Source organism: Phoenix dactylifera, chromosome 11 (assembly GCF_009389715.1).
Source record: "Phoenix dactylifera cultivar Barhee BC4 chromosome 11, palm_55x_up_171113_PBpolish2nd_filt_p, whole genome shotgun sequence".
In the NCBI taxonomy this organism is placed as follows: Eukaryota; Viridiplantae; Streptophyta; class Magnoliopsida; order Arecales; family Arecaceae; genus Phoenix; species Phoenix dactylifera.
Window position 1 is genome coordinate 16,934,049 of NC_052402.1, and position 24,729 is coordinate 16,958,777.

The window sequence follows — 24,729 nt, forward strand, 5'->3', positions numbered from 1 at the left end:
TTAAAAGAATGATGGATCTAGACTTAGTCCCTAAGTCCAATCTAAACTTTAAACATAAATGTGAAGTGTGTGTACAAGCCAAACAACCTAAAAGGCCTTATAAGTCTGTAGAAAGAAACACTCAACTCTTAGAGCTCATACATAGTGATGTATGTGATTCGAACAGACCACCTACTAGAGCAGGAAATAAGTATTTTGTGACTTTTATAGATGATTGTTCGAAATTCTGTTATGTGTACTTAATAAAAGCTAAAGATGAGGTGTTTAATAAATTCAAGATTTATAAGACCGAAGTAGAGAATCAATTAGAAAAAAAGATTAAGAAACTCAGATCCGACAGAGGAGGTGAGTATACCCTTACTAATTTTAGCATCTTCTGTGAGGAATATGGAATAGTACATGAAATAACTCCGCCATACTCTTCCCAATCTAATGGAGTAGCTGAAAGAAAAAATAGAACTTTAATGGATATGGTTAATGCGATGTTGATAAGTTCTGGGCTACCTGAGAATTTGTGGGGAGAAGCAATTCTTACTGCATGTTTCATATTGAATAGAGTAACTGTAAAAGATAATGATAAGACCCCTTACGAAATTTGGAAGAAAAGAACACCTAATCTTAAAATCTTGAAAGTATGGGGGTGTTTAGCTAAAGTAGCAATCCCTGAGCCTAAGCGGAAGAAGATAGGGCCTAAAACTATAGATGCTGTCTTTATAGGGTATGCTCAAAATAGTAGTGCCAATAGATTCTTAGTTATAAACTCTGAGATTAGTGAAATTTCAAACAACACAGTTATAGAATCTAGAGATGCTACTTATTTTGAAGATATATTTCCTTATAAAAATAAAATTTTACAACAAGTAATAGATAAATCATCTACTAATGATAAACCTTCCACGAGTACAAGTGCATCTAAGGAACCAGAAACACAATTAGAGTTAAGAAGGAGTAAAAGGTCTAGAATACAGAAAAATTTTGGAGATGAATTTTATACCTTTTTAACAGAAGGAGATCCTACTACCTATAAGGAAGCTATGTCTTCTTTAGATGCCCCATTTTGGAAGGAAGCTATACAAAGTGAGATAGAGTCTATTATTCAAAATAACACATGGGAGTTAACTAATTTACCTCCTGGAAATAAAGCTATTGGGTGTAAGTGGGTGTTCAAGAAGAAGTTAAAACCTGATGGAACCATAGACAAGTACAAAGCCAGACTAGTGGCTAAAGGTTTTACACAAAAGGAAGGAATAGATTACTTTGATACATATTCACCTGTATCTAGGATAACTACGATTAGAATTTTAGTTGCCTTAGCATCAGTGCATAATCTAGTGATTCATCAAATGGATGTTAAGACTGCCTTTCTAAATGGAGACATAAATGAAGAGATATATATGGAGCAACCTGAAGGTATTGTAGTTAAAGGTCAAGAACATAAGGTCTGTAAGTTAGTTAAATCCTTGTATGGTTTAAAACAAGCTCCTAAGCAATGGCATGAGAAGTTTGATAAAGTGATCTTAGAATATGACTTTAAGATTAATGAATATGATAAGTGTGTGTATTACAAAGAGAGTAATGGAGAACATGTGATCTTATGTCTTTATGTTGATGATATATTAATATTTGGGACAAATTTGGAGATAGTAAATGATGTTAAGTCTTATCTTTCTAGAAAGTTTGACATGAAGGATTTAGGAGAAGCCTATGTAATTTTAGGAATGAAGTTGGAAAGAACACCTAATGGAATTACTCTTAATCAAACCAGTACAATAGAAAAGATGTTAAAAAAGTTTAATTATTTTGATTACAAATCTATATCAACACCATATGATCTAAATGTGCATTTGAAGAAAAATAATGGTGAACCAGTATCTCAACTGAAGTACTCACAAATGATTGGATCATTGTTATACATAGCAAATAAAACTAGGCCTGATATAGCATATGCTGTTGGGAGACTTAGTAGATATACTCATAATCCTAACAAAGATCATTGGATTGCTTTAGAGAGAGTCTTTAAATATCTTAGAGGAACCATGGAATACTCATTGTGTTATAAGGGATTTCCGAATGTAGTTGAAGGGTATAGTGATGCTAATTGGATAACAGACAATATGGATGTAAAGTCCACTTCAGGGTATGTATTTCTTTTGGGTGGAGCAGCAATATCTTGGGGATCTAAGAAACAAACTATTATCTCTCGGAGTACTATGGAGTCAGAACTTATAGCTTTAGATACAACTTGCTCTGAGGCTGAGTGGATTAAGAACTTGATGCTTGACATGCCTTTAGTTAATAAACCCATGCCTGCCATTTTCATACATTGTGATAGTAAGGCAGTAATAGAGTTAGTAAGGCAGGCACATACTAATAAGAAAATGAATAGACATTTGCAAGTGAGGTACAAATCAGTTAAAAGCCTATTGAATAAGAATATTGTATCTTTGGAATTTGTAAAGTCTGAGAAAAATATAGCTGATCAGCTGACCAAAGCTCTTTCTAAGAGAGCTGTCATTGACTTGTCGAGGGGGATGGGCTTAAGCCCATAAGGGAGTCACCTAGGGAGGTAACCCAACCTTTATGATTGGAGATCCCATGAAGAAGGTTCAATGGGTAGAAACAATCCATATTGCGTGACTCATTTCAGCACTACTTTTAAGGAGAGAGTCTCCTGCTCATCCCTATGGCAATAGTGCTTTGATATGTGACGTTAAGGAAGGGTGTTACCCTGAATGAGCCCGAGGCAGGCATACTCCTGCAGGATACAGGTCACATGTATTCTTGGAGGACTCACCTAAATGAGAGTTGTCGTGAGGCCGCGACCGTGAGAATTGGGCTGTTCTCTAATAACTCTCATGAGAATCAAGATTCAGCGCATGGCCATAAATAGCGCTAACCCGCACAAAGTCTATATCAATACTATGTGTGTGGCATGTTAAAATCTGGTCCAAAGGGTCAAGTTCAAGACTTAGTTCACTATGATCCTTCAGGTTAGAACTGTCTACACTAAGTGTAGGTTCAAGTCCGGAAGACACCTGCACCCATTGCATAGTATAAAGCTGCCCAAATTTCTCTCTATATATATGTATATGATTTTATAAAGTTTTGAAACTTGTGGGGGACTGTTGGAATTTGAATAAATTTGAAAAGTTTTAAAGAGGTGTAAATAAAAAAAGATTTGTAACCCCCAAATTTTTAAAAGAGTTGTTATAACCTTTAAGTTTTTCAAATTCCATTTGGAAGTTTCAAAACTTCCCATTATCTTTCATTATGGCCTTAATGAGGCCATAAGTATTCAACCGTCATGGTTGGATAACAAAAGGCCTATAAAAGAGCCATTCCTTGTATCTAACAAAAAATACAATACAAAACCCTTCTTCTTCCTCTCATTGTTTCTCTCTACCACCATTCTCTCTTTTACAATTTTCTATATTATTGGGCAACCGATATAGACTAGGTAATCTGCCTACTACAGACGTGCACTGTAGATTAGGCCCGCTGTGAGCCGTTTGGGTTGTATCTTGGAGCCGTCGCTGACCGCCAATACCTGCACGTGGGGAGGCAATAACGGTTTTAGGACAGTGCGTCTTTTGGCGTGCCTCTCACACCTCACAGGCCAGATATTTTCTTACCACTATTTTATTATAATTGTTAGATTTTCTTTTTATGCGATTTAAATATTTTACAAAGCATCTTGTTAGATCAACACATCTCACAAGAAAATTAGTTTCAGATCGGTTGTTTTATAGCTTTTAGATAATAATATAATGGCTGTTACAGCAAAACAATAACTAAACAAAAGACATTATATATATATAATATAATATAATATATCTAGTTCTATATTGCTCATGCATTAGATAAATCTTGAATATTATACAAAATTAATAAATTTAAATAATATCTTCCACAGTAGGTTTTTAGAATGAAATTTTGGACTGCAATAAATGATATCATAGAAGATTTGGCCGATGATGGATTAGAAAATACTGCAGCATGAATTCATCAAGACTAATCATGGGCCGATCGTGAATCCGTGATGCCTGTGATTGTATTTGAATGAATTTAGATATTTAGCTAAATAAGAATGTTAGAGTTTAAAATTTAGCATGTGATTATGCAATAGATAGATTGCATATGCTTGTGTACAATAAAAAAATTTAAATAATATTTTTTGGCTAAATTTTTTTAGACGGATAACTATGGGTTCTCATGCCTTTCTTTCCGCTTAATCTTGAAAGTGTAGAGCCGTATATTATTTCCTTTTGTTTTAACAGTTGATTCATAACCTGAGAGGAGCTATATCATTGATGCGCCCGTCACTAGAGGGAACGATGAAAGACCTGGACCCAAGAACCTGGGCCTCCTCCCGATCCCTTTCATGGTCTCGCGGTTCTCGCCGTACTCTTCAGAGCCTCAAGGACGGTCTACTGCATGGACCCTAACCTGAAAAACGCCTCATTTGCATACGTTTCAGTTTCCAATTAGCCAATTTAGCTGTATTCTGTCTGTAGTCTAACAGAGAAGAGAAAGGTCGCGGTCCAAAAGCACCCTCCCATGCCTGCTCGCCAGGGAATGACCAAGAAAAGGACACCGCCCATCTCCTCCCACGAACCACAGCTTTCCTTCCAGCTTTTCAACACCATTTCCCCTTTTTGAAGAGGATTGGTTTAATATCTGAATAATTCCCGAATCTTCTCTGAATCAGCAGAGTAAGGAAAACCAAGAAGATGACAACAACTTCGTCCCTGTCTCTCTCACTCTTCCTTCTCTCGGCCGCCCTGTTGGCCCTCCCGGCCTCCGCTGGAATCTCCCCGGAGGTCCTCTCCGACGAGAAGCTTCCCCCGGACCCTGGGGACCTCTCCTCCACCCACCCCAACACCGTACCGGCATTCCCCGTTGTCCAGACCGCGAAGCAGACCTGCCACCTCGACCTTTCCGACGAGCTCTTCGGCGGCGTCGGCGAGGCCTGCGGCCGCACCCTCGACCGCAGCCGCTGCTGTCCCGTGCTCGCCGCCTGGCTCTTCGCCGCCCACGCGCGATCGGCGCTGGACGTCCGACCACCGCCGACGGCGACGGCGGCGACGGTGGACGGGCCGCTGATGCCGGACGACAACCAGAAGTGTGTGGACTCGCTGCAGAGCTCGCTGGCGCGGCGCGACATCCACCTGCCGCGGCCCAACGCCACCTGCGACACCGTGCTCTGCTTCTGCGGCATCCGCCTCCACCAGATCGGTTCGCTCCGCTGCCCGGCGGCGTTCAACGTGAGCGGCGCCGCCAGGAACGCCACGCCGACGGCGGCGGTGCGGGAGCTGGAGCGCAGCTGCCGCAACGCCTCCTACGCCGGATGCACTCGCTGTCTCCAGTCCCTCGAGAAGGTCAGTCTTTTAGGCCGGGCCTTGCAGTCACTTTAGAGTTTAGGCCTTTTTTTCTTTTTCTTTTTCTTTTTTTGAAAAAAAAGTTAAATTTAATCGACTTGGCCATTTCATAAGATAGAAACAAAAATTATTCAATTGTCTCCTTTATTTTTTTTTCAAGAAAAGGCCAATAACTCTTGATTTGATATTTTTTCTCATTTAGTGGGAAATAAATATTAACGGTTTTGGGGAAAATTTGATGCAACTCGTGGCAATAAATACACATTCCCCACGTACTACTCTTTAACACTTCAAGGAGGAGGAAGATAAATCCCACTTCCCAGTTCCAGGCTCCCAGCCGAATCTGTGAACGCTGTTCGCCGGCCGGCGAACTCCATATTTACCCAAAACACCCTCTCGTTCCATGTTCCATGTTCCATTCAGTATCAAAGAAATCCATATATCCGTTATTTCGCTTTCCTAAAATATGGACATCAGGAAACATGAGTTCTCCGTGAACATATTTATTCGTGGAAAACTTGATTGATTAGGCTCTTACTTTTCGGCCCTCTCATTTTTCATCCTTGAAAAAGAAAGAGAAATTTTCCGTTGGTTAAAGCATTGGTTGTAATTTTCACAAGTATAGGGACTGCCCCGTAACCATCCGGTGTATATCTGAGAGAAAAGGGACGAACTGCTAGATTCTGTATTGCTTTGCAAACGACAACGATCTGGCAGCTTTGTGATCAAGAAAAAATAATCGTGGGTTCTCCCGTGCTAAAAATAATAGGGTGATGACTCGAGATCAACGGCAATGTGGATGAAGATAATGAGATCGCCACCTTGGGGATCTTACATAAAAGTGATCTTACGTCATCTTTGCTCTTAAAATCACCGTCTAATCTAGTGATATTAAACCTGTCTTTTAGGATAGATTTTCAAGATTATTTTAGGACAGTGATGTGAATCTGAAGTTTGGAAACAAAAATATCCTTCATTTCAATGGAAGAAATTATTTCAAAAAATACTGATCTCTATAAGAAAAGTTCTGCAAGTTGGAAAGGATTTGATAATTTCATAAAAAAAATTCTTCAAAGTTACTTTTACAGATTTTGATTAATTTTTCGTCTTATTGAATTAGTCTAGAATAACATGTTTTGATAATTAGATTCACGTCAGTATGTGTTTCATATCATTTTTTTAAGAATTGTGTTTGATAGTTGTAAACTACTTGGAATATATATAAAATAGTTTTGGTATTATATAGACGGAGGTTTTAGATTTTCATGAGTACCAAGAAAAAGTTAGATTTCTTTAATTATTGGAACTTAGCATACCAAATGTGATAATCTTAGATTGTCGAGGATTAAATTATTTCGATATAAGAATTATCAGTGTTCTAAAATCTTTTTTTTCTGTTACTAAATGCCACCTAAATGATTTCGGCTCATGGCAATGATTTCTGTTTAGTAACCTTTGGATAACGGTTAATGGGATCAGACGGCTGACATTGAAATAAAAGATGGTCGGACGATCTTATCGAATTGTTTGTGTGTGGTGTTGGTGGTGATACAGCTGAAGGGCCACGGATCGGGGGGCAGCGGCGACCGGACGACGAGGATATTCGGGCGGGACTGCCAGCTGATGGGGCTGACGTGGCTGCTAGCAAAGAACAGGACGGCCTACATCCCAACGGTGTCCGCTGTTCTGCGCGCCGTACTCTACAGCGTCCACCCCCCGAGCCGCGACGGGGACGCCAACTACAAGTGCAGCCTCGACCAGGAGAACATGCCCCTTGCCGTCGATTCCCTCCGCTTCCGGAAGCTCGACGACTCCTCCACCTCCTCCTGTTCCGCCCCCGTACGCTTCCCCCTTTTTTCCCTTCCTGTTCTCGTCTTGATCCCTCTCGTGAGCGGCCACGTGGTGCTTGGAGGCACCTGAGAGAAAATGACAAAAGGCCTGTCCTTTTTCGTCCTTTTGCCCGCTGTAAATTTTCCAGTTACCAGGGCCGGGCCTACGGTACATGATACTTACAGTATATTGCTGCCGATTCATACCACCTTTGTTGTGGTCCTTTATTTCTGGATGGTCATGATTTGATGATCTTTTTTCGGTTATATACGTGGTTTGGCGATGATTTGTGATTACTTTCTTCAATGCAAACGGGGGAGGATAATATCTCTCTAATGGCTAACAGGAGTAATTAATTGAGCGTTGAGCAACAAAAGCAGCGATCCAATCTGCAGAGAATCAGCGTCGTGGTAAACATGCATGGGTTGGAAACATTCAGGTTCAGTAAACAGTATCCACAACTTTTGTAACAAAGGGCGAATATTCATCAAGCCAGACTTTTAGAAGCATGAAAATGGCTAATAGTGACGGTCATTCCTTCCCATGCCACCATGTTGCTAGGAGCTAAACGCTATTTAGCCACTCTAGGAGCAGCTAGCAGCTGCTCGTAGCCATTATGGAGAAATCCTTTACAAAGGAGATACATTAGTTACATTTATAGATGAAAAATCGAGATATGCTGACATAATGCAAGGTCATCCAAAAGAACAAATCTTAAAAGTGTGTTGGATTGATTCAATATTGATAAACCAAGAAAAAAGAGTTGAAGGTTGGAACGAACATATACAAAAAATTTCTGAAATCTTTTAGGAATTCTTGATTGGAGCTGAGCTAACTATAGCCCTAAGTTGTATCTTTTGGTTAATAAGATCCAAAAGAATTATTGATCTTAAAGGGTACAAATCCATGGTAGACATATAGAAATTATTATACATCAAAGTGTTGATTTTATTAGACGGAAGGTATATATATATATATATATATATATATATATCATTATAAATTGTAACAAAAACTAATTTGGCAAATTTTCAAGAAGGAAATTCACAAGCTGTATACAGATGTTTAACAACTCAGAAAAAATTCACATTTTAAAATGCTAGTATGGAAACTAGCCTTAAATACATTCATAGAGAACCCCTTCTAAGAAATTTCTAGTAAAAATATTTATAATTTTTGCTTTCTCACAGGCTCAGTGACTACAGCCAAGATAAGCTACGGGACAAGGTTCCAAAGAGACTAAACTTCCAAAAACAAATATATTAGTGATTGACATATGCCAACCATTAGCAGCTCATTCGGACTCATTTGAGGTAAAAATATACATACAAATTTGATTTTCATACAAATATTATTTTATTAAGATAATATATTATTTTATTTGATTTAGCATCGTCAGCAGAACACACTACACAGACGGAATACAAATGCAGCACAACGTTTTCTCCATAACCGTAGCAGCATGAGCATAACTGTAGTAATTAGTATCAATGGGGACGATATTATGAATAGCAATACTTGCAGAGACTTCTTGTAAAATGTTGTCATCGCAGCATTCTAATTTTGTTAATACAAAATGCTGTTATGTCATTTATTAATCACCCAAATTTTGGAAAATAGTATACTCGATAAGTCATATTTCCAAATAGTTGAAAATCCAGCATGAAATCCAGTTTTGTGGGCGGTTTAAAAGGAAACCTCACCCAGTAAATTGGACGCCACCCAGCTTTTTATTTTAACTATTTCGAGAATGAGATCTTGGGAGTTTTATCATAAGCCCTGAACATTTCTTGAAATAGAAATATGATTGTACATCTTCTGTGCTCACCCAAGTTCACAACCTCTCGCTAATACATTCAGCATGCAAGGCACGTCAAAGCCAGAATGATGTTCCCATAAGCGAACCTTGCGTCACAACAATGAAAATAGCGGTTCTACCAATGATACAACCACTTGCACCTTTCCAACTTTCCATCAAGGATCATATTCGACAAACAAATATTCTGCTATTGGGGATCCACGTTAGCATTCATGCCTGTATGCAGCATAGCAGTAGGGAGTGCAAATGCCCATCTGTGTGTAGTTTCCTGCACTTCTTTTATCTCCTCTTTTTGCTTGTACGATCATCTAATCATCTGATAGAAGTTGCCTACTCTCAATTGTCCAGCTACAAACTGATGCATATCCTATTTTTAAGAAAAGCAGCTACAATAATGCCCGAGATTCACTCATGGACGCCAACTTAGCATAAGATGGGTTCCTGCATTTCTCAGAAACAGATGAGGGAAAAGCTTGAAAATATGTAGCAGGAAATTTGATTATATAGATGAAAGGGTATACGTTAAAGTGAAAAATTAAAGAGCAATAAAGGGGACAATACATCCATGAAGCAATGCAGCAAAAATGAAAAGCTTCTTTGTCACGGCCATTTCCCCCAGATTTACCTCCAACCCTGAAGCAACAGAAATTTTATGCTGCGAGAGAGGGATCGCCTAACATGGTTTAACTAGATTAAGTTCTGCAGGAAACTAGATTCCTGGACAAACCAGCAACTTCAAGAAAAGCAATCTATAGAAAAACAAGAATATGAGCTAATTAATCATATTCATTGCATATAACCGTGTCAGAAGTGAGTGAGAAAACAATCATCTAAGACAATGTTCAATTATAAGTAAGGTAGCAATGAACAAATAATATAAGTTCTGTTGGAAAAACAGAATAAACGATGGATGGTAAAAGGCTTCCCATAAAATATTGATAAGAATAAATGATGCTTATAAGACTTCCCCCTAAGAGACTCAAGAGCCTTCCCGTAAAATAATACAACCATGGTAAAAGGCTGATTAGTGTAACATCTTCTCCACGTATGCATTCACTAAGATGTTGCTTGATAAGAATGAACAGCACATGAACCTGAAGAGCAACTAAATGGATTGCCTGTTTACGGTCAATGACTGCAATAATTAACTAAATGAGGGCAACAGCCAAAATATGTCCTTATTGCTTGTATACACGAGACTCACATGTAATAAATGCAAATATGACGTATGCAGAAATGTACACGTACAGACACAACCACACATGCTAGAGGGGGAGTTAGACCTAATACAAGTAGGCATTACTCCATTAGTGTGGCACTTGATGAATAAAACTACAAAAACAATATACTTGAAGGAGTAAAGGCCATATCAGCAGAAGTAACATTGTCTGCTCAAAAAAAAGTGTAGGCTTTTGTGATTAGAGTAGCAACCAAACCATCAGAATGGAGGGCTATAAAACTAGAGAATCCTAGCAACTCATGTGATAAGTAAGAGGCCACATCTTGATTCTTGTTAGTCAAGGATAAGCTAGGGATAATTACTAGCGTCACTAGCTCAATCAACATCAGCAGAAAATCAGAGATCAAAAGTAAAATATGATGAAACGAATCAAGCAACTCTCATATTGATTTAAAGCAAGAATCTCCTCCAATCAGGTGGATATGCTGGCAACAGATTGTTAGTTGGTTAAGACAAGCACCAACTGGATATGCCTTCTGAAATTTTCAAAAAGGCCACGTATCAGTAAGATGCAGCATGCTGTTTTATTATGATATGCAACTGATCAAATTGGGGTAGCACATCTGTTTCAACAAGTACCATAAGAGCTTGGGAAACTCCAGCACAAATATTGGAAATGAAATCCTTCTTAAAATTGATTGACAACCTTGCTTTAGAAAGGCAGTAAGGGAAAAATAATCACAAACAATGAATATTGTGTTGCCATAGATTGGTTAAATAGTGACGCAATTTTCTGCAGTACCTGAACTAGATACAGGGAAGATTTTTAACCCATAGAATACATAACAAAGGTGAACAATTAGCTGAATACTGAAGACTAGGAGAGGAGGCACCTAGAGTTCCTTGTAGCGTGGAAGTTTTGCAGTAGATAGAAGTCATTACATTTAACATGCAAGAATTTTTAATTGTGTCAAAAAAGGTTCTTATAATCCCATTCCATAAGCATGGAAGGTTATAAACAGAATGAGTGACGGACTTTTCTGCACAAGACGATACACATGGTTGCATATATTAGAAGACCAACATAGCCCATGTAAGCAACAATCGTGCATATACATGTTGCTAGTGAAGTTTATGTATATGGTCTTTAAAGATATGACAATTAAATAAAGCATATTTATCTCATGAATCAGAATTTCACCATGTTTATTAACATTGTAAGTTTCAAGTAGAAAATTCCAGTATGGTAAATCGAGTCAAAGCTCAAAGAAACCATCAACGATTAGGTTGCACTTATTAATAGCTATTAAAGACCAAGTCCAAGGTTAGCACGACATCTACTATAGATTTGTGCAATCCAAATTAGATAAGCCAAAGTTCATATAGAAAAATAATAGAATAAGTTGACTGAAACAGCATATGACGTCATCTGTTATGAATGCTTCAGGTAGATACCAATTACCTCAACAAATCTGAGCAATCAGCAGCTTTTGCAGCTTTACTAGCATTATTGGCACTGATTTCCAAGAAAAGCATGGAACTTGGGCAGCTAATGCTGTACTTCGAAGAACACTAGGAACAGCTTTTATTCCAGTGTAGGGTGTTCGAGACCTTCACTAATGCAAATCATTTCACCTAATCACCACTGCAACCTATGCAGCAAAGGCTTCTTGCACGCTTACACGAAACTGCAGAAGTTTGTTGTTCATTTTAACATAAGACAAATAGTGAGAGAAAACATCTAACTTTTCAGGATACTTATACTCACCAGCAATTTGTTCTGCACTTATATCCGATTCCTCAGACCAGTTGAATGGCAACATGAAGACCAAATGCATAAGACCATTGCCACAGCCACCAAGTTCCTTGGATGGACAAGCAATATGGCCCTCACTATTTTCAGATTTCCATTCAGGCAACAATAGTTTAGTTGACAAAGATGACATATCAGGAGACATTCTAACGGAGAGTTTTTGCTTCAATCCATTAAGTATCTTGCCAGCATGTTTGTTGGCTTTTCTCTCATTGCGAAACTTTAAGGTAGCAACTGCAACTTTTTTAAGTATGTTTGCCCCGCGTATCTCTTGACAACAACTTAAGCAAAGTTTATAAGGGCATCTTGGGCAGCTTCTAAGAAAATCAATGATTGAGTTCTTGCAGTGATTGCTGTTCCAAAAATCGATATTCCATTAGACCATAGTCACACAGTCAGTATTAAGGACTGACTGAGCCAAAAAAAAACCCACAAACTAGAAAAAATTAGACAAATTAGGCGATAAGTCAAGAGATCAATGAAGATTAAGACAAATGAATGAAAAATATATTAAGAACATCAAAACAAACTCAAGCTAAGGTTCAAATTTATACTTGATCGTGGAAAAATATTTGAATACACATATAGTAAAGAAAAACAAGATAATAAATATCTAAACACTTTCAAGGGAGAATACCTAATGTCAAAAAATTCAGGAACAATTCAGAGATTCTGTTACTAGAAATGAACATTAGCATGTAAAAATTTAACGAGATTTTAATAAGTGTATGTTTCTCATGTTGTTAAATTTACCAGTAAAGTATCTCATTGGGGCCACGTTCTGCCACTTGAATCTGAACGCCTGATAATCTTCTTCCTAGTTTTAATGAATTACGTCAAAAATCAAACTAAGCAATAGAAACAAGAAGCTACTAACTCCACACAAACCTTGGTTGTTTGCTTCTATTTCCAGCTCAGTAATTTGTTCTTGGCTTATCTGCTTCAGCACTGGCAGCAGCTGATTAATCAAGTTGTAAGCATATTTAATTTGGATGAAGTTTGTTTGACCAGTTGAAAATTCCTGAAGATAAAAAAAGTAAAGATTCACAAAAATTACCCAGTCTTGATAGAGCAAAGAAAGGCTCCCATGCAGCAAATGGAGCATTCTGCGATTAAATGTAAAAGAGCCAGCAAGGAAGCTGACCTTACACCCACCAGCTTTAGCTCCAGCATGCATGCATGTTTTGCAATCACAATAGCCACAACAGTTGGGACGAGATATCTTTACTCCCACCTCAGACATCTCAGAGTACCTGATGATGTTAAATATTCTAATTTTTCAACTAACAATAAATAGTTTAAAATATCAGTACACAAGAAACCAGAACCAAGAGTAAATTCCACTTCTTTACTCAAAATTACAAATACAGCACATAAGTCTTAATTAGAGATGCATCACATACATCCATTGAGATGCATATATCATAACAACCAGAATACATACACAACCTATGTCAAATATGTGCTTCAAGTGCACCTACTCTACATTCCAATATCACTTATTTGTGCCATTCTCTTCATGTCAAACAAAATTAACATCAAATTGCACCTTCAAAGCAGTAGCACAAAAAGGGAAATAAAAGGAGAGACCATTTTTGGTGCAGATTACTGTCAGAAAAGAAAGGAGGTGAAGTGAGCCTTGCTCTGGGCTTAAAAGAAGCCCTGAACCTAGGAAATTCTAGGTGATATCATCAGATCATTGCAAATTACTCAGCTATTGTTTTAGTTTAAGTCTCAAATTTATTTTAGACAAGGAGAATATTTAGATCTGGCAAGCCAGTAATGGTAATTTTCCTTCTTTTTTCTTCCCCTTCCTAAATACTTCATTTTGAGTTGGTTTCTGATTATGTAATAGCCCTAATAGGACTCGAATAAGGAAAGATATGTGACCGGCCATAGTCTCTTACAAAAGAACCATAATAATGGACAAAGGAATGCATATTGGCATTTGTTTCCGACATCGAAGTGTAACAAAATAGGTTTTAAATATTGCAACATGCTCCCATATCATTCATGTATTGGTATGATACAAGGTATGTATGCCCCCTATCAACTCATGGTTCACCAAACCGGATGATACCCCTATATTGGTATGGTAAACATGGTGCATGGTACAGGGTTGAGACAGTGTGGCACAGAAGAGACTTCAAACCTTGAATAAAATGGAACCTTTTTCCTCTAAAACTTTTCCTCTCCTTCTCTATATTTTTTTCCTTCACTCTGATTATTATGCTTTTAGTTGATGTTTAATGCAGTTGTTTAATCATTCAATCAGATATGTCTAGGTCTAAAAAAGTAACAGACCTAATCCATAGGAGTAGCCTCCATCGGTTAAGACCACATTCAGGTGCAGAGGTAATTGGAGGTACAAGGAAAGGGAGAAGAATGAAATGTACTCTAAATCATGTTAAAATGCTACATGATGGGTAACGGTTATGAAGGAAGAAACAAAAAAGTTGCTAGGGTATAATAACACCATAGAATAACACCATAAGGACAATTCATTGCAGCAATAGCTAGTGGTACCATAGAATGCCCAAAAGTATTTAATAGGTCGAACCCAAGGGCCTATCATACCGCCCCGTACCGACCATGCCATACTGTCCAGGTAAGATACGGGTATGATACCAAGATTTGATTCAATATACGAGTCAAACGGATCAGAATGAAGTGGAACTGCCCTGTATCAATCCATACGCTGGGCTTGAGACAGTATTGTAAGAAAATATAAAAATATATAAATAAATCTATCTCATCCTATCAGCTTAAACTTTTAGGACGAGTGGTGATTTCAACATGGTATCAGAGCAGAGATCTTGAGTTCAAACCCTGTCTCCGCACTCTTTAACCCCATTATTAAAAATTTCACATGTTGGGCTCACCCATTAAAAGAAAGTTCGGCCCACATGTGAGGGGGAGTATAAGAAAATATGAAATATATAAATAAATCTACCTCATCCTATCAGCTTAAGCTTTTAGGACAAGTGATTTCAACAAGTACCATGGTCAAAAGTGAGAAAAAGGTACTAGAACTTTGTCTTGGTACAGGATGCATAGCGTACTGCACGATACCGACCATATTGTACTAAACTAATAATATACCTGTACAGTTCCTAGGACCGATTTTATGGATCATGGTTGAGCTAGATTTAAAGTAAGTCTCTGTTGCAGATAAGATAGCTAGGGAAGAAGATTCCTGCCACTATAGCCCAAAGCAACCCATGTTCATGGAAGGAAAAGTATTTGTGGAACAAATAATCCCAAGCCAAAAATGGTCCTATGACAAGGCCCATCTCCTTAATTAGACTGCTATTTTTGGTATAAACTATAAAGGCCATGAACAGGTGCATTCTAAAATAATCATAATGATAATCCAATATGCTAATAAATTCAGAGCATCCACATGACTTGCATGCGCAGGTTCCTTTTATGAACATGAGTTTGAGCATATCAACTAGCAAAGCTAATGAGTTTTTATTATGGTAATCAATGAGTACCAAAGACACTATTGTCCAAGATGGAAAGGAACATTGTTCATGCTGCAGTCTTACAAGATAAGATGATGCAGCCAAAAAACAACTCTATCATTGCTCCATAAACCCAACAGATTTCTAGTGAACTAACCATTCAAAATTGGCATTATGTAGTAACTGGCAAAACAGCTTTCTTGCATGCAAAATGATCTGGGAGCAAGTTTCAAGATACGACACGATCGATAGATTTCGTTCAAGTTTTATTTATCAGGGATAGAAATATTAAAACATCAATTTATTCTTTGAGGCAGTCTCCTAAAGCTTGATTCCAGAAGTTTTATGAGGTGATCTTATTCTAAAGGTTCAAAATATTTCAAATCAACCGGTCCATGTTTCCAAACATAGTTTTCATGGTCATGACACACTCGGACTAGAGATTGATCATATAGTTCCAATTGAGCATGATAGAATAGAAAGGTTTAGATTTTGCGAAAAACTTGGACACATGACATGGGTATCAAGTCTCATAAAGGTTATACCACCGGGAGACTTGACGGGTCTGGTACCATGATGGCGAACCTTGGTGAAATAATTATTATAGATGATTTTTCCAAAATCCATCAAGGGTCTATTATCATAATTAGACAGCGGTTTGCATTGTCATAGTTTGATTTTCATGGAAGAACTAAGATTCAAAAACTTGATTACAAGTTTGGTTCTTGCCAAGAAAAAGAAGCTTTGATTTCCATAATTTCATTGTTTTCACCTCTCACATTGACAATTTTGCCCTCCCACACCATAAAAACAAAAGAAAGTAAATTAGGCATCATTCTATAGCATGCATCAGCTTGGTTCGCATAGAAAAGATTAATATGTTCACATCGTTTTGATATAATATATCATTTTATTGCTTAAGGGTAGGCCTGCAATGCTAACATTGCTCTATTATAACCTATGTGTCATAGGTACGAAACACGGAAATAGTCACTCTGCACGTGAGGGTAAGAATGCATAAATCTGACCCTCTCTAGATCCTGCGATGGTGGGAGCCTCGTCCACTCAAATGTTCTTTATATCATTTTATTGTGTGATGATAAACAACCACAATGGAATCTCCATGTTGACAAGATTCAGATTTTACAACAGCCAAACCTATGTTTTCTTTTAAAGGAAAAAACATCTATTTCTCTGGGAGCCAACATCGTGATGCTTCCAAATCTCCCAAAAGTTGCAACATCTTAGTTTAATATTGACAAAGTGATTTTATAATCTGGAAATATTAAAAATTGTTGGAAAAATAAGCATAAGTTACCCATGTATATGATACATTTGGGCCATGAAACAGTTTAGGCATAAATACTGGAAACTTAGAAACCACCTATGAACTTGGACTGATTTCAACCAAAATTGACACATTGAGGTTTGGAGATATTTTTCAAACCTTAAAGGCATGATATGCATGCTTACATTTACCAACTCTGCATAAGCTACCAATTCTGTCTAATATTTAAGTTTGGATCACCTGCCCAAATTTCCAGCAACGCTATTACCATTTGAAGCCAGAAAAGTAGTGCCCAACCTGGCAATGGTAAAGAGTTTGATAGCGTAACAAAATTAAAGTTAAGGATCTGTTTGCGTGATACAAAGAAAGATGGAAATTTAATCGAAAACCTGCTTATTTTCCTTTTCACCATCGCAGTCTCATAAAGGTTAGACCATTGGGGCAGTCATCTAGAAAATCAAAGAAAAATTGACAACAGCAAAGCCTTCATTTTTCAGATGTGAAGTAGGATAATGGCCAACTAATATCCTACCATTACGTGACTACCATCTTACTGGAAGAAAGGAGCATGAATTATACAGAAATATAATTTATTGGTGACTCTTAGAAGGGCAACACTTTATCATTTGGAATACTATATTGGAGCAATAAAAACATGGTGCTATTGATAGTGCAGTTTATTTTTTGCATCAATGGTTTCTTCTTTTAAATGCACTGCTACTATTTGGTGGTTGACAGCGTGAGAATCATATAGTTAGTCTCTTAAGGAATTCATCTGGAGTTGGGCCGAAAGATACTAAATTTGGTCCAATGTCTTGGTGAAGACACAATGACGCGGGATCATAATATCTACCCTCTATAGTTCACATGAAACAAAACATCTCCAAGGGAGATAAGGGATTGAAAATGGATGATTTGATTGAAGTGTTGAAGTTATCAGATTCATCCTATGGAAAGGCTTTTTTTTTAGAACTTTTAACAAATTCAAAAAGTATGTAGCTAATCACCCATGAGATTAGTGAACGTTTAATTGAAAGAGTTCAATTAAGCATTGAAAACTAGAGAAGACAAGGAGCAATTGGAACTTTCGTATTACTCAGAAAATGCTTGAAAGGAAGAAAATAGCTAGTGAAGAGAGAAGAGAGAGAGAGAGAGAGAGAGAGAGAGAGAGAGAGAGAAGAAAAGGTAATATAGAAGGCAAGAATTAAAGTGGAGAAGGTTGAGGGTAAATAAAAAGTATGGGCGTAGGAGAAGGAAACAAATAGTAGATAGCAGAAAAAAGGATGAATAGTGACTAAGCAAACTGGCAATACAATTAGCAGTCCAATATTTTTTACGGGCCATAAATGGTGGAGATGAAAGAAAACAACCCCCAATAATCCATTATTTGTGTCGAGACAAGTTCCAAATCTTTAAGCAACTTAAACTTCCCTAGTAAAATTATGTTCAAGGTAAAGTCAAAAACAAGAGAGACACCTAAGTCCAATTTATACATAAGTAGGTTCCAAAAACCTTAAAAAACTCAAAATTTGTTACCCGCATCCCATGCAATCTCCTTCTGCACTTTGACCATTGAAACCTGAAGAAAATCACTGGCAACTAAATAAGACATCAAAAACTTTTCACACAGGATTCTTGAGAAAGAGAGTCTACTCATACAACAAGAACTTTATCAACATGATGATTCAAGCACCTAAATGAAGAGATTATGATGCCAAGAGCTGTTGAACTTGTGCTGAAAATTCAAAGAAGGAAGAGAAAGTGAACACAACCGATTGTGGCGAGTTAGAAACCCCACTATAGCACATACGATAGGAGGGCAGACGATAATTGGAAGAGGAGCAGGGGCGAATCAATCTCTTCCAAGGATGAAATCATCACTTTGGCCAACCACTTCAAAGATACAGCTCTCACACACCCATTTACAAACTGTAAGAATCCACCAAAAGGGAGGAGAGAGAGAATAGAGAGAAGGCAAGAATAATTTCCGCAAGAGAATACTCACAAATCAATAATTCAAGTATCTTAAATATTATTGCAAAAGGAGCCGCAATAGAGGTATTTATACATAGTAAAAAAAACTCTTTTCTTCAACTTTCCAATGTGGGATTCCAAGCCTCATTCAAGATCGAAGAATTCTAACTACTCACTTTCTTAATATCAAAATTTCTTTAAAAAAAGTTCACAAAAATCAATACTAACATCAAACTTTCCTAACAAGACTAAACTCAAGTTGGACTTCGAGACCCATGCAATAGGGAGCTGCGACCTGTACGGCAGCACATGCGCCCCATGCGCTCCAGCATCATACTCCCCTAGTTAGAGAAGACTCACCGTCGAGGTTCGATCTTCTTGGTCCCCTGACCATTATAGTAAGACAATAGATCAGCTATATTGAACGTTGCAAATCCTCCATCATCTCCAGAAAGTTCAACTTTGTAGGTATTATCATTGATGCATTTCAGAATTTTGAAAGAGCCATCTGCTCAAAGAAATAACTTGGCATTCTTAGAAGGGAATCAGTTTTTCCTCAAGCGCACCCAAACTAGGTCACCTTCTTTGAAGATGATAGGTATCCTATGCCTGTTGGCATGACACTAGTATTTCACTATGTGTCGAAGAACCCTCTCACACCTCTTCATGTAGCTTCTTGATCTCATTAGCTCGTGCATTAGCATCTCCACTGAATTGACAAGTCGTTGATAAGGGCACAAGGTCTAACGGACTCAAAGATTGTATACCGTAAACAACTTGAAACGAACACTTCCTAGTTGCTTGGCTTACTGAATTGTTGTAGGCAAATTTAACCTGAGCCAATAACAGATCCCACTATCACGTATGGTTAACAACAAAACTTGTCCACAGATTTCTTAAACTTCGGTTCACAGCTTCAGTCTGACCATCTTTCTAGGGATGGCTACCTGAGCTGAATTGGAGTTGAGCATCCATCTTCCACCATAAACTTCACATCCCTATCAGATGTAATCGTCTTAGGAATATCATCAAGACGCACGATCTTATGGAAGTAGAGTTCAGCAATAAAGAGGCATCATGCATCTTCTGGCAGGGCACAAAATGAGCTATCTTGGAGAATCGATCAACCACCACCATGACAAAATCCTTGTTGTGTTAAGCCCACAATGAAAGCCATGCTCACATCTTCCTACGACACCTCTGGAACCGGCAATGGCAACTAGAGTCCAATGTTTTGTCCTCCTAACATGGCAATATAGCAAACTCGACATCATTCAATATGACGCATTATATCCTTTTCCATCCTTGGCTAATAGAAATTTTTCTTGATAAGCACCACTATCTTATCTCGTCGGAAGTGTCTAGCAAGTCCACCGTCATGGACTTCAAAGATAATAACCTGCCACAACGAACATTGAGGTACATAGTTAGTTACCCTTGAACTGAAATTTCTTTTGGCGATAACTTTGCCGATATGAACGTTCAACAATAAGCTTCCAAATCTCTCCATAATCTGGATCTTTCTTATACAATTCCTTGATAATTTCAATTTTGAGAACTTTCAGCTGCATGGTGGAAAAAAGTGTACGTTATCGACTCAAACCATTCGCTACTAGATACTTGATACCCAATTTATACTTAAGGAGAGAAAAAAGCTGAAGGAACTGACTCCAAACAACATGCCGGCAGCTAAATTTATGTTGAGAATTCAGGTGTTTGAGCAGATCATGGTCAGAGTAGAGAAAAAACTTCATGTGCAATAGATAATGACTCCGATGATCCAAAGCATGTATGATAGCATAGAATTCCTTATCATATGTTTAGTACTTCAGCTTGGCATCCTGCAACTCCTCACACAAGAAAGCAATCTGACGGCTTTCTTGGCTAAGGATGTCACCAATATCGACACTGGAAGCATCGCAATCAACTTCGAAAATTCATTCACAGTTGAAAAGCATTAATACTAGTGCTTCAATAACCCTCTTTTTCAAATTTTTGAAGCTCTATTGTTCTTTGTCGGTCACCGAAAATGTCTTCCTTCTTATATTCAGTCATTAGCGCAACAGTAGATCTGAAATTTTTAAAAAATCCGCAATAAAAAAAAAGCTAAACCATAAAAACTTCTCACCTCACACAACGTCTTGGACATGGCGCAACTAGTAATGGCGCTAACTTTGCTAGGATCCACTTCAATACCTCGGCTTGACATAACAAATCCAAGGAATACCAACTTATTAGTGAGGAAATGGCACTTCTTCAAGTTGGCTAACAGTTGTTGATCTCTTAAGACCTGGAACGCTTGTCAGAGATATATTAAGTGCTCTTCCTTCCCCTTGCTATAGACAAGGATATTATCAAAATACATGATAACAAATCTCCCAATGAATGACCTCAAGATTTGATGTATCAGATGCATGAAAGTGCTTAAAGTATTGGAGAGACCAAAAGGCATGACCGTCCACTCATATAGACTGCCTCAGGTCTTGACGGCAGTCTTCCACTCATCACCTAGGTGTAGTCAAATTTGATGATAGCCGCTTCAGAGATTGATCTTGGAGAAAATAACCGAGCCATGTGGTTGATCGAGCAAATCATCAAATCGAGGGATGAAAAATTGGCACTTGATTGTGATCTTGTTAACAGCTTAACTATCGATGCACGTGCCACAATCCATCCTTCTTAGGTACCAATAATGTTGGCATGGTATACAGACTTATGCTTTCCTAGACTAGCTCTTTCTTCGTGAGCTCTTTCACTTGACGCTGAAGTTCTTCATCTCCTTGAGACTCATAGTGTAAGCAAGCTTGTTGGGGATGACAGCACCAAGTAAAAAGTCAATACAGTATCGGATGTCGCACATAGGAGGCAGTCCGACGGGGATCTCACCAAGCACAAACCCTTCAAGAAGCGATTTGATCATCCTAGGAAGCTTCATGGACTTCTCATCTTCTTCTAGCACAATCAGGGCACATGCAGTAGTAGACTCCTTACATGCCTTTAGGAGTTCAAATTTGGAGGCGAAGACGCTAGTCTCTAATGGAGACTTGGGGCAATGATCTATCTTCAAGGGTATTAGGATGATCTTCACACCATCCATCCCAAAAGTATAAGTATTCTTAAAGCCATCATGAATAACTCTGCGATCATAATTCCATGGACGTCCTAACAATATATAACAAACGTCTATCGGAATAACATCGCACCACGCTCCATCTTGATATCATTTTCTAGTGGAGAATTGGGCCAAACATGCTTTGTTGCCTTTCCTTAGCCACTGCAACTTGTAGGGATAGGAGTAATTAACCTGCTTCTTTTACTGTTTACCATTGTAGTCTCATAAAGGTTAGACCATTAGGGCAGTCATCTATAGAATCAACGAAAAATCGACAACAACAAAGCTTTTATTTTTCAGATGCAAAGTAGGATAATGCCTACTATCTTGCTCGAAGAAAAAGAGCATGAATTATCACAAAAATATAATTTATTGGTGACCCTTAGAAGGGCAACACTTTATCATTTGGAGTACCACACTGGAGCAATAAAAGCATGGTGCAATTGACAGCGCAGTTTATTTTTTGCATCAGTGGTTTCTTCTTTTAAAGGCGCTGCTACTATTTGGTGGTTTACAACGTGAGAATCATATAGTTAGCCTCTTAAGGAATTCATCTGGCATTGAGCTGAAGGATGCTAAAATGGTCCAAAGTTGGCATTGGCATTGAGCTAGGATCACAATATCCACCCTCTACAGTCTACATGAATTAAAACAAGATAGGATGAACCGGCCTATACTGGCTGGTTCGGACCGATCCGGCCTGTAACCGGTACACTGAAGCAGTGAAAACCGGTATGGGTCGGTTCTGTACCGGAGACGAAGAAGACGAAGAGAACGAGAGAGCGTGGTAAAGAGAGGGAGGGAGGAGACTTGTGGCCGCCATCGGAGACCCGTGGAGGGGCGGCGGAGCCTGCAGGGGGGCGAGGAAACCCTCAGGGGCGTAGCCGCGGCTTTTTAATTTGGAAATTTTAAGGCAAGTTGGCACACATGTTCCAGTTTGAAGTGAAACAATTTTGTTAGAGATAAATTGAACCTTAAAGGCATGAATCCATAAACTCCATCTGGTGCTGTAGAGGGGTTGGAGCAAAGTGTTCACTGGGCTAGTCCAACTAGAAGGAAGATGGCTACGTTATGCAAAACACAATTAGAGGAAACACATCCTAAGGAAAAGAAAGGCATACACTCTAACTGCTAAGCCTTTTGAATAACAGATGATCGACTGGTAGCAAAAAGATTAGGTCAGGCCTATGAGAGAAACGACAAAGATGGTCTAATATTTTAACTCCATGACCTGTGAGGGTTATTTTAGAAAAACATGGATTGCAGTTGCAAAAAACCTTATAATTCAGAAAGGTGAACAATTTGTCAGCTGCATTTGCAAAGCTGTCCAGTGTTCACACTGTGAATATGAACTTTACCAACAGTGAATCAGAAGTTCCCATGGGCCTACATAAATCAAATTAAGGTTCCCTTAGAAAACCTCATTGCATTACCTCGGTGAGGCCATAGACTTTCATAGATAATTCCACCATCAATTAAATGAACATCTAATGATTAACAGGGTTTCTTTAAATCTGTTCTTTCCTCAGACACTTCCATTTATCAGAAATTGAAAGGTGATCTTTTGTTTGAAGGAGTTGGTTAAATTTGCTGGGTTAAGAATCTCAAATACTTCAACTGAATCAGATGAATGGCATTGTGAATGCCAATGACCAATGCACACTTGTTTATTATACAGGTGCTTCTGTACATTATGTATTGCAGTTATACCTCAGTAAAGACTTAATGTAATTGTTGCAGACATTAGTGATGGGATAGATAAGTGTCAAGAAAAGACTAGCAACAAATAATCGAGCATTTTGTCACATGATGTTAGCAACAATTATTTGAGTCATAGATAGTATTAACCACAGTCCTAGATCAAGGAAGTTCAAGAATCTGAAACGGAGAGGCGGGAGTTAGAACGAGACCATTTCTTTATGCAGCTCGAGCACGACTCCTTCCGGCGACTCGAACACCAGACCTTACGAACCACCTTACTCTCCCCACATCTATGACAAATCCTCTTTCGTCCCCTTCGCAGACCCTTACCACAAGGAAATTTCTATACACAGGAAAAGGAACAAAATTTACACAAAAATGTAAGGAAAGAGGAGATTCAATAAACCATAAAAGAACGCATAGACAACGAAATCGACCTTCAGGGGTCCCACGGGGAGCGGCTCCACGTTCTTGGACCGGATGTACCTCCTCAAGAACGGTTCTTGATCACACCCTAGCTTCCGGTCCAAGGGCGGGCCGGCATTGCCGGAATCCCTCGCAGGAGTCAGGGAGATGGTCATTACCCCATTAGGGAGGTCCCTCGTCAGCTCCGTCTGCCCCTCGGACTCCCCCTTCTTCATCTCTCTCTCTTCCCTCCTCTCCATCCGCCGCCTCAGCGCCACCGCGGTCAGCTCCTTCGTCGGAGGATCCCCTTTCCTCCGCCGCTTCCTCGGCGGCTGATCGGGCGGCTTCGGACGGGGGCGAGGGGGAAGGCCGGGCTTCCGGTGGGGCTTGGAGGCGGATTCAAGCAGCTCCTTGTGCTTGGCCTGGTTGCGGCGGGCCAGGTGGTAGTGGTACTCGCAGAAGCTGACCCCGGCCATGGCGCGCCTCGGGCACCTCCATTCTCGGCCGTCGGACCGCCTGCAACGGAGCTCGTCGGCCACGGGCACGGGCGCGGCCTTGTTGCCTCGGGCCATAGACTCGCCGGAATACCGCCTAGGAAAACCGCTTTAAAGAAGGAGTAGCGGGGGGGGGGGGGGGAGAGGGAGAGAGAGAGCTGTTCTTGGAAGCGGAAAAGACGAAACGGCGATTCCCCCGAACACATACGAAACAGAAAGAAATACGGGCCTGGGTGTTTCGGAGGGTTTAGATTTTATCCAAGTGGCA

At 39.0% G+C, this 24,729-nt stretch overlaps 2 protein-coding genes across 5 annotated transcripts; one reads left to right on the forward strand and one right to left on the reverse strand.

Annotated features, from left to right (window-relative positions):
* The first annotated feature begins 4,521 nt into the window (after window positions 1-4,521).
* On the forward strand, window positions 4,522-7,544 carry LOC103714776 (uncharacterized GPI-anchored protein At4g28100-like). The gene is made up of 2 exons (XM_008802182.3): window positions 4,522-5,378; window positions 6,933-7,544. The coding sequence occupies exons 1-2, from the start codon at window positions 4,731-4,733 to the stop codon at window positions 7,296-7,298; spliced, it is 1,014 nt and encodes a 337-aa protein (XP_008800404.2). The 5' UTR covers window positions 4,522-4,730; the 3' UTR covers window positions 7,299-7,544.
* Window positions 7,545-8,846: 1,302 nt separating this feature from the next.
* LOC103714750 lies at window positions 8,847-24,649 on the reverse strand. 4 transcript variants are annotated; one of them, XR_005514038.1, is made up of 8 exons: window positions 24,000-24,649; window positions 23,772-23,905; window positions 13,078-13,273; window positions 12,909-12,978; window positions 12,774-12,837; window positions 11,976-12,373; window positions 11,670-11,895; window positions 8,847-9,468 (listed from the first exon to the last, which is right to left on the reverse strand). XR_005514038.1 is itself a non-coding variant. In XM_039131777.1 (7 exons), exons 1-7 carry the CDS (start codon window positions 24,537-24,539, stop codon window positions 11,843-11,845), a joined length of 1,455 nt encoding a protein of 484 aa, XP_038987705.1. In that variant the 5' UTR covers window positions 24,540-24,649; the 3' UTR covers window positions 8,847-11,842. The 4 variants fall into 4 exon arrangements, 2 of the variants coding, with proteins under 2 accessions (XP_038987705.1, XP_038987706.1); XR_005514039.1 differs by having other exon boundaries at window positions 9,589-11,895; XM_039131777.1 differs by having other exon boundaries at window positions 8,847-11,895.
* Between the last annotated feature and the right edge of the window lie 80 nt (window positions 24,650-24,729).

Excerpts from the sequence above, each read along its gene's own strand:
- LOC103714750 (XM_039131777.1), bottom strand. The coding sequence starts at position 24,539 with ATGGCCCGAGGCAACAAGGCCGCGCCCGTGCCCGTGGCCGACGAGCTC. Across the intron at positions 23,906-23,999 it reads TCCCCGTGGGACCCCTGAAG|AAATTTCCTTGTGGTAAGGG; the intron begins GTCGATTTCGTT and ends TCCTGTGTATAG. Across the intron at positions 12,374-12,773 it reads CCCAATGAGATACTTTACTG|CAATCACTGCAAGAACTCAA; the intron begins GTAAATTTAACA and ends TTTTTGGAACAG.
- LOC103714776 (XM_008802182.3), top strand. The coding sequence starts at position 4,731 with ATGACAACAACTTCGTCCCTGTCTCTCTCACTCTTCCTTCTCTCGGCC. Across the intron at positions 5,379-6,932 it reads GTCTCCAGTCCCTCGAGAAG|CTGAAGGGCCACGGATCGGG; the intron begins GTCAGTCTTTTA and ends GTGGTGATACAG.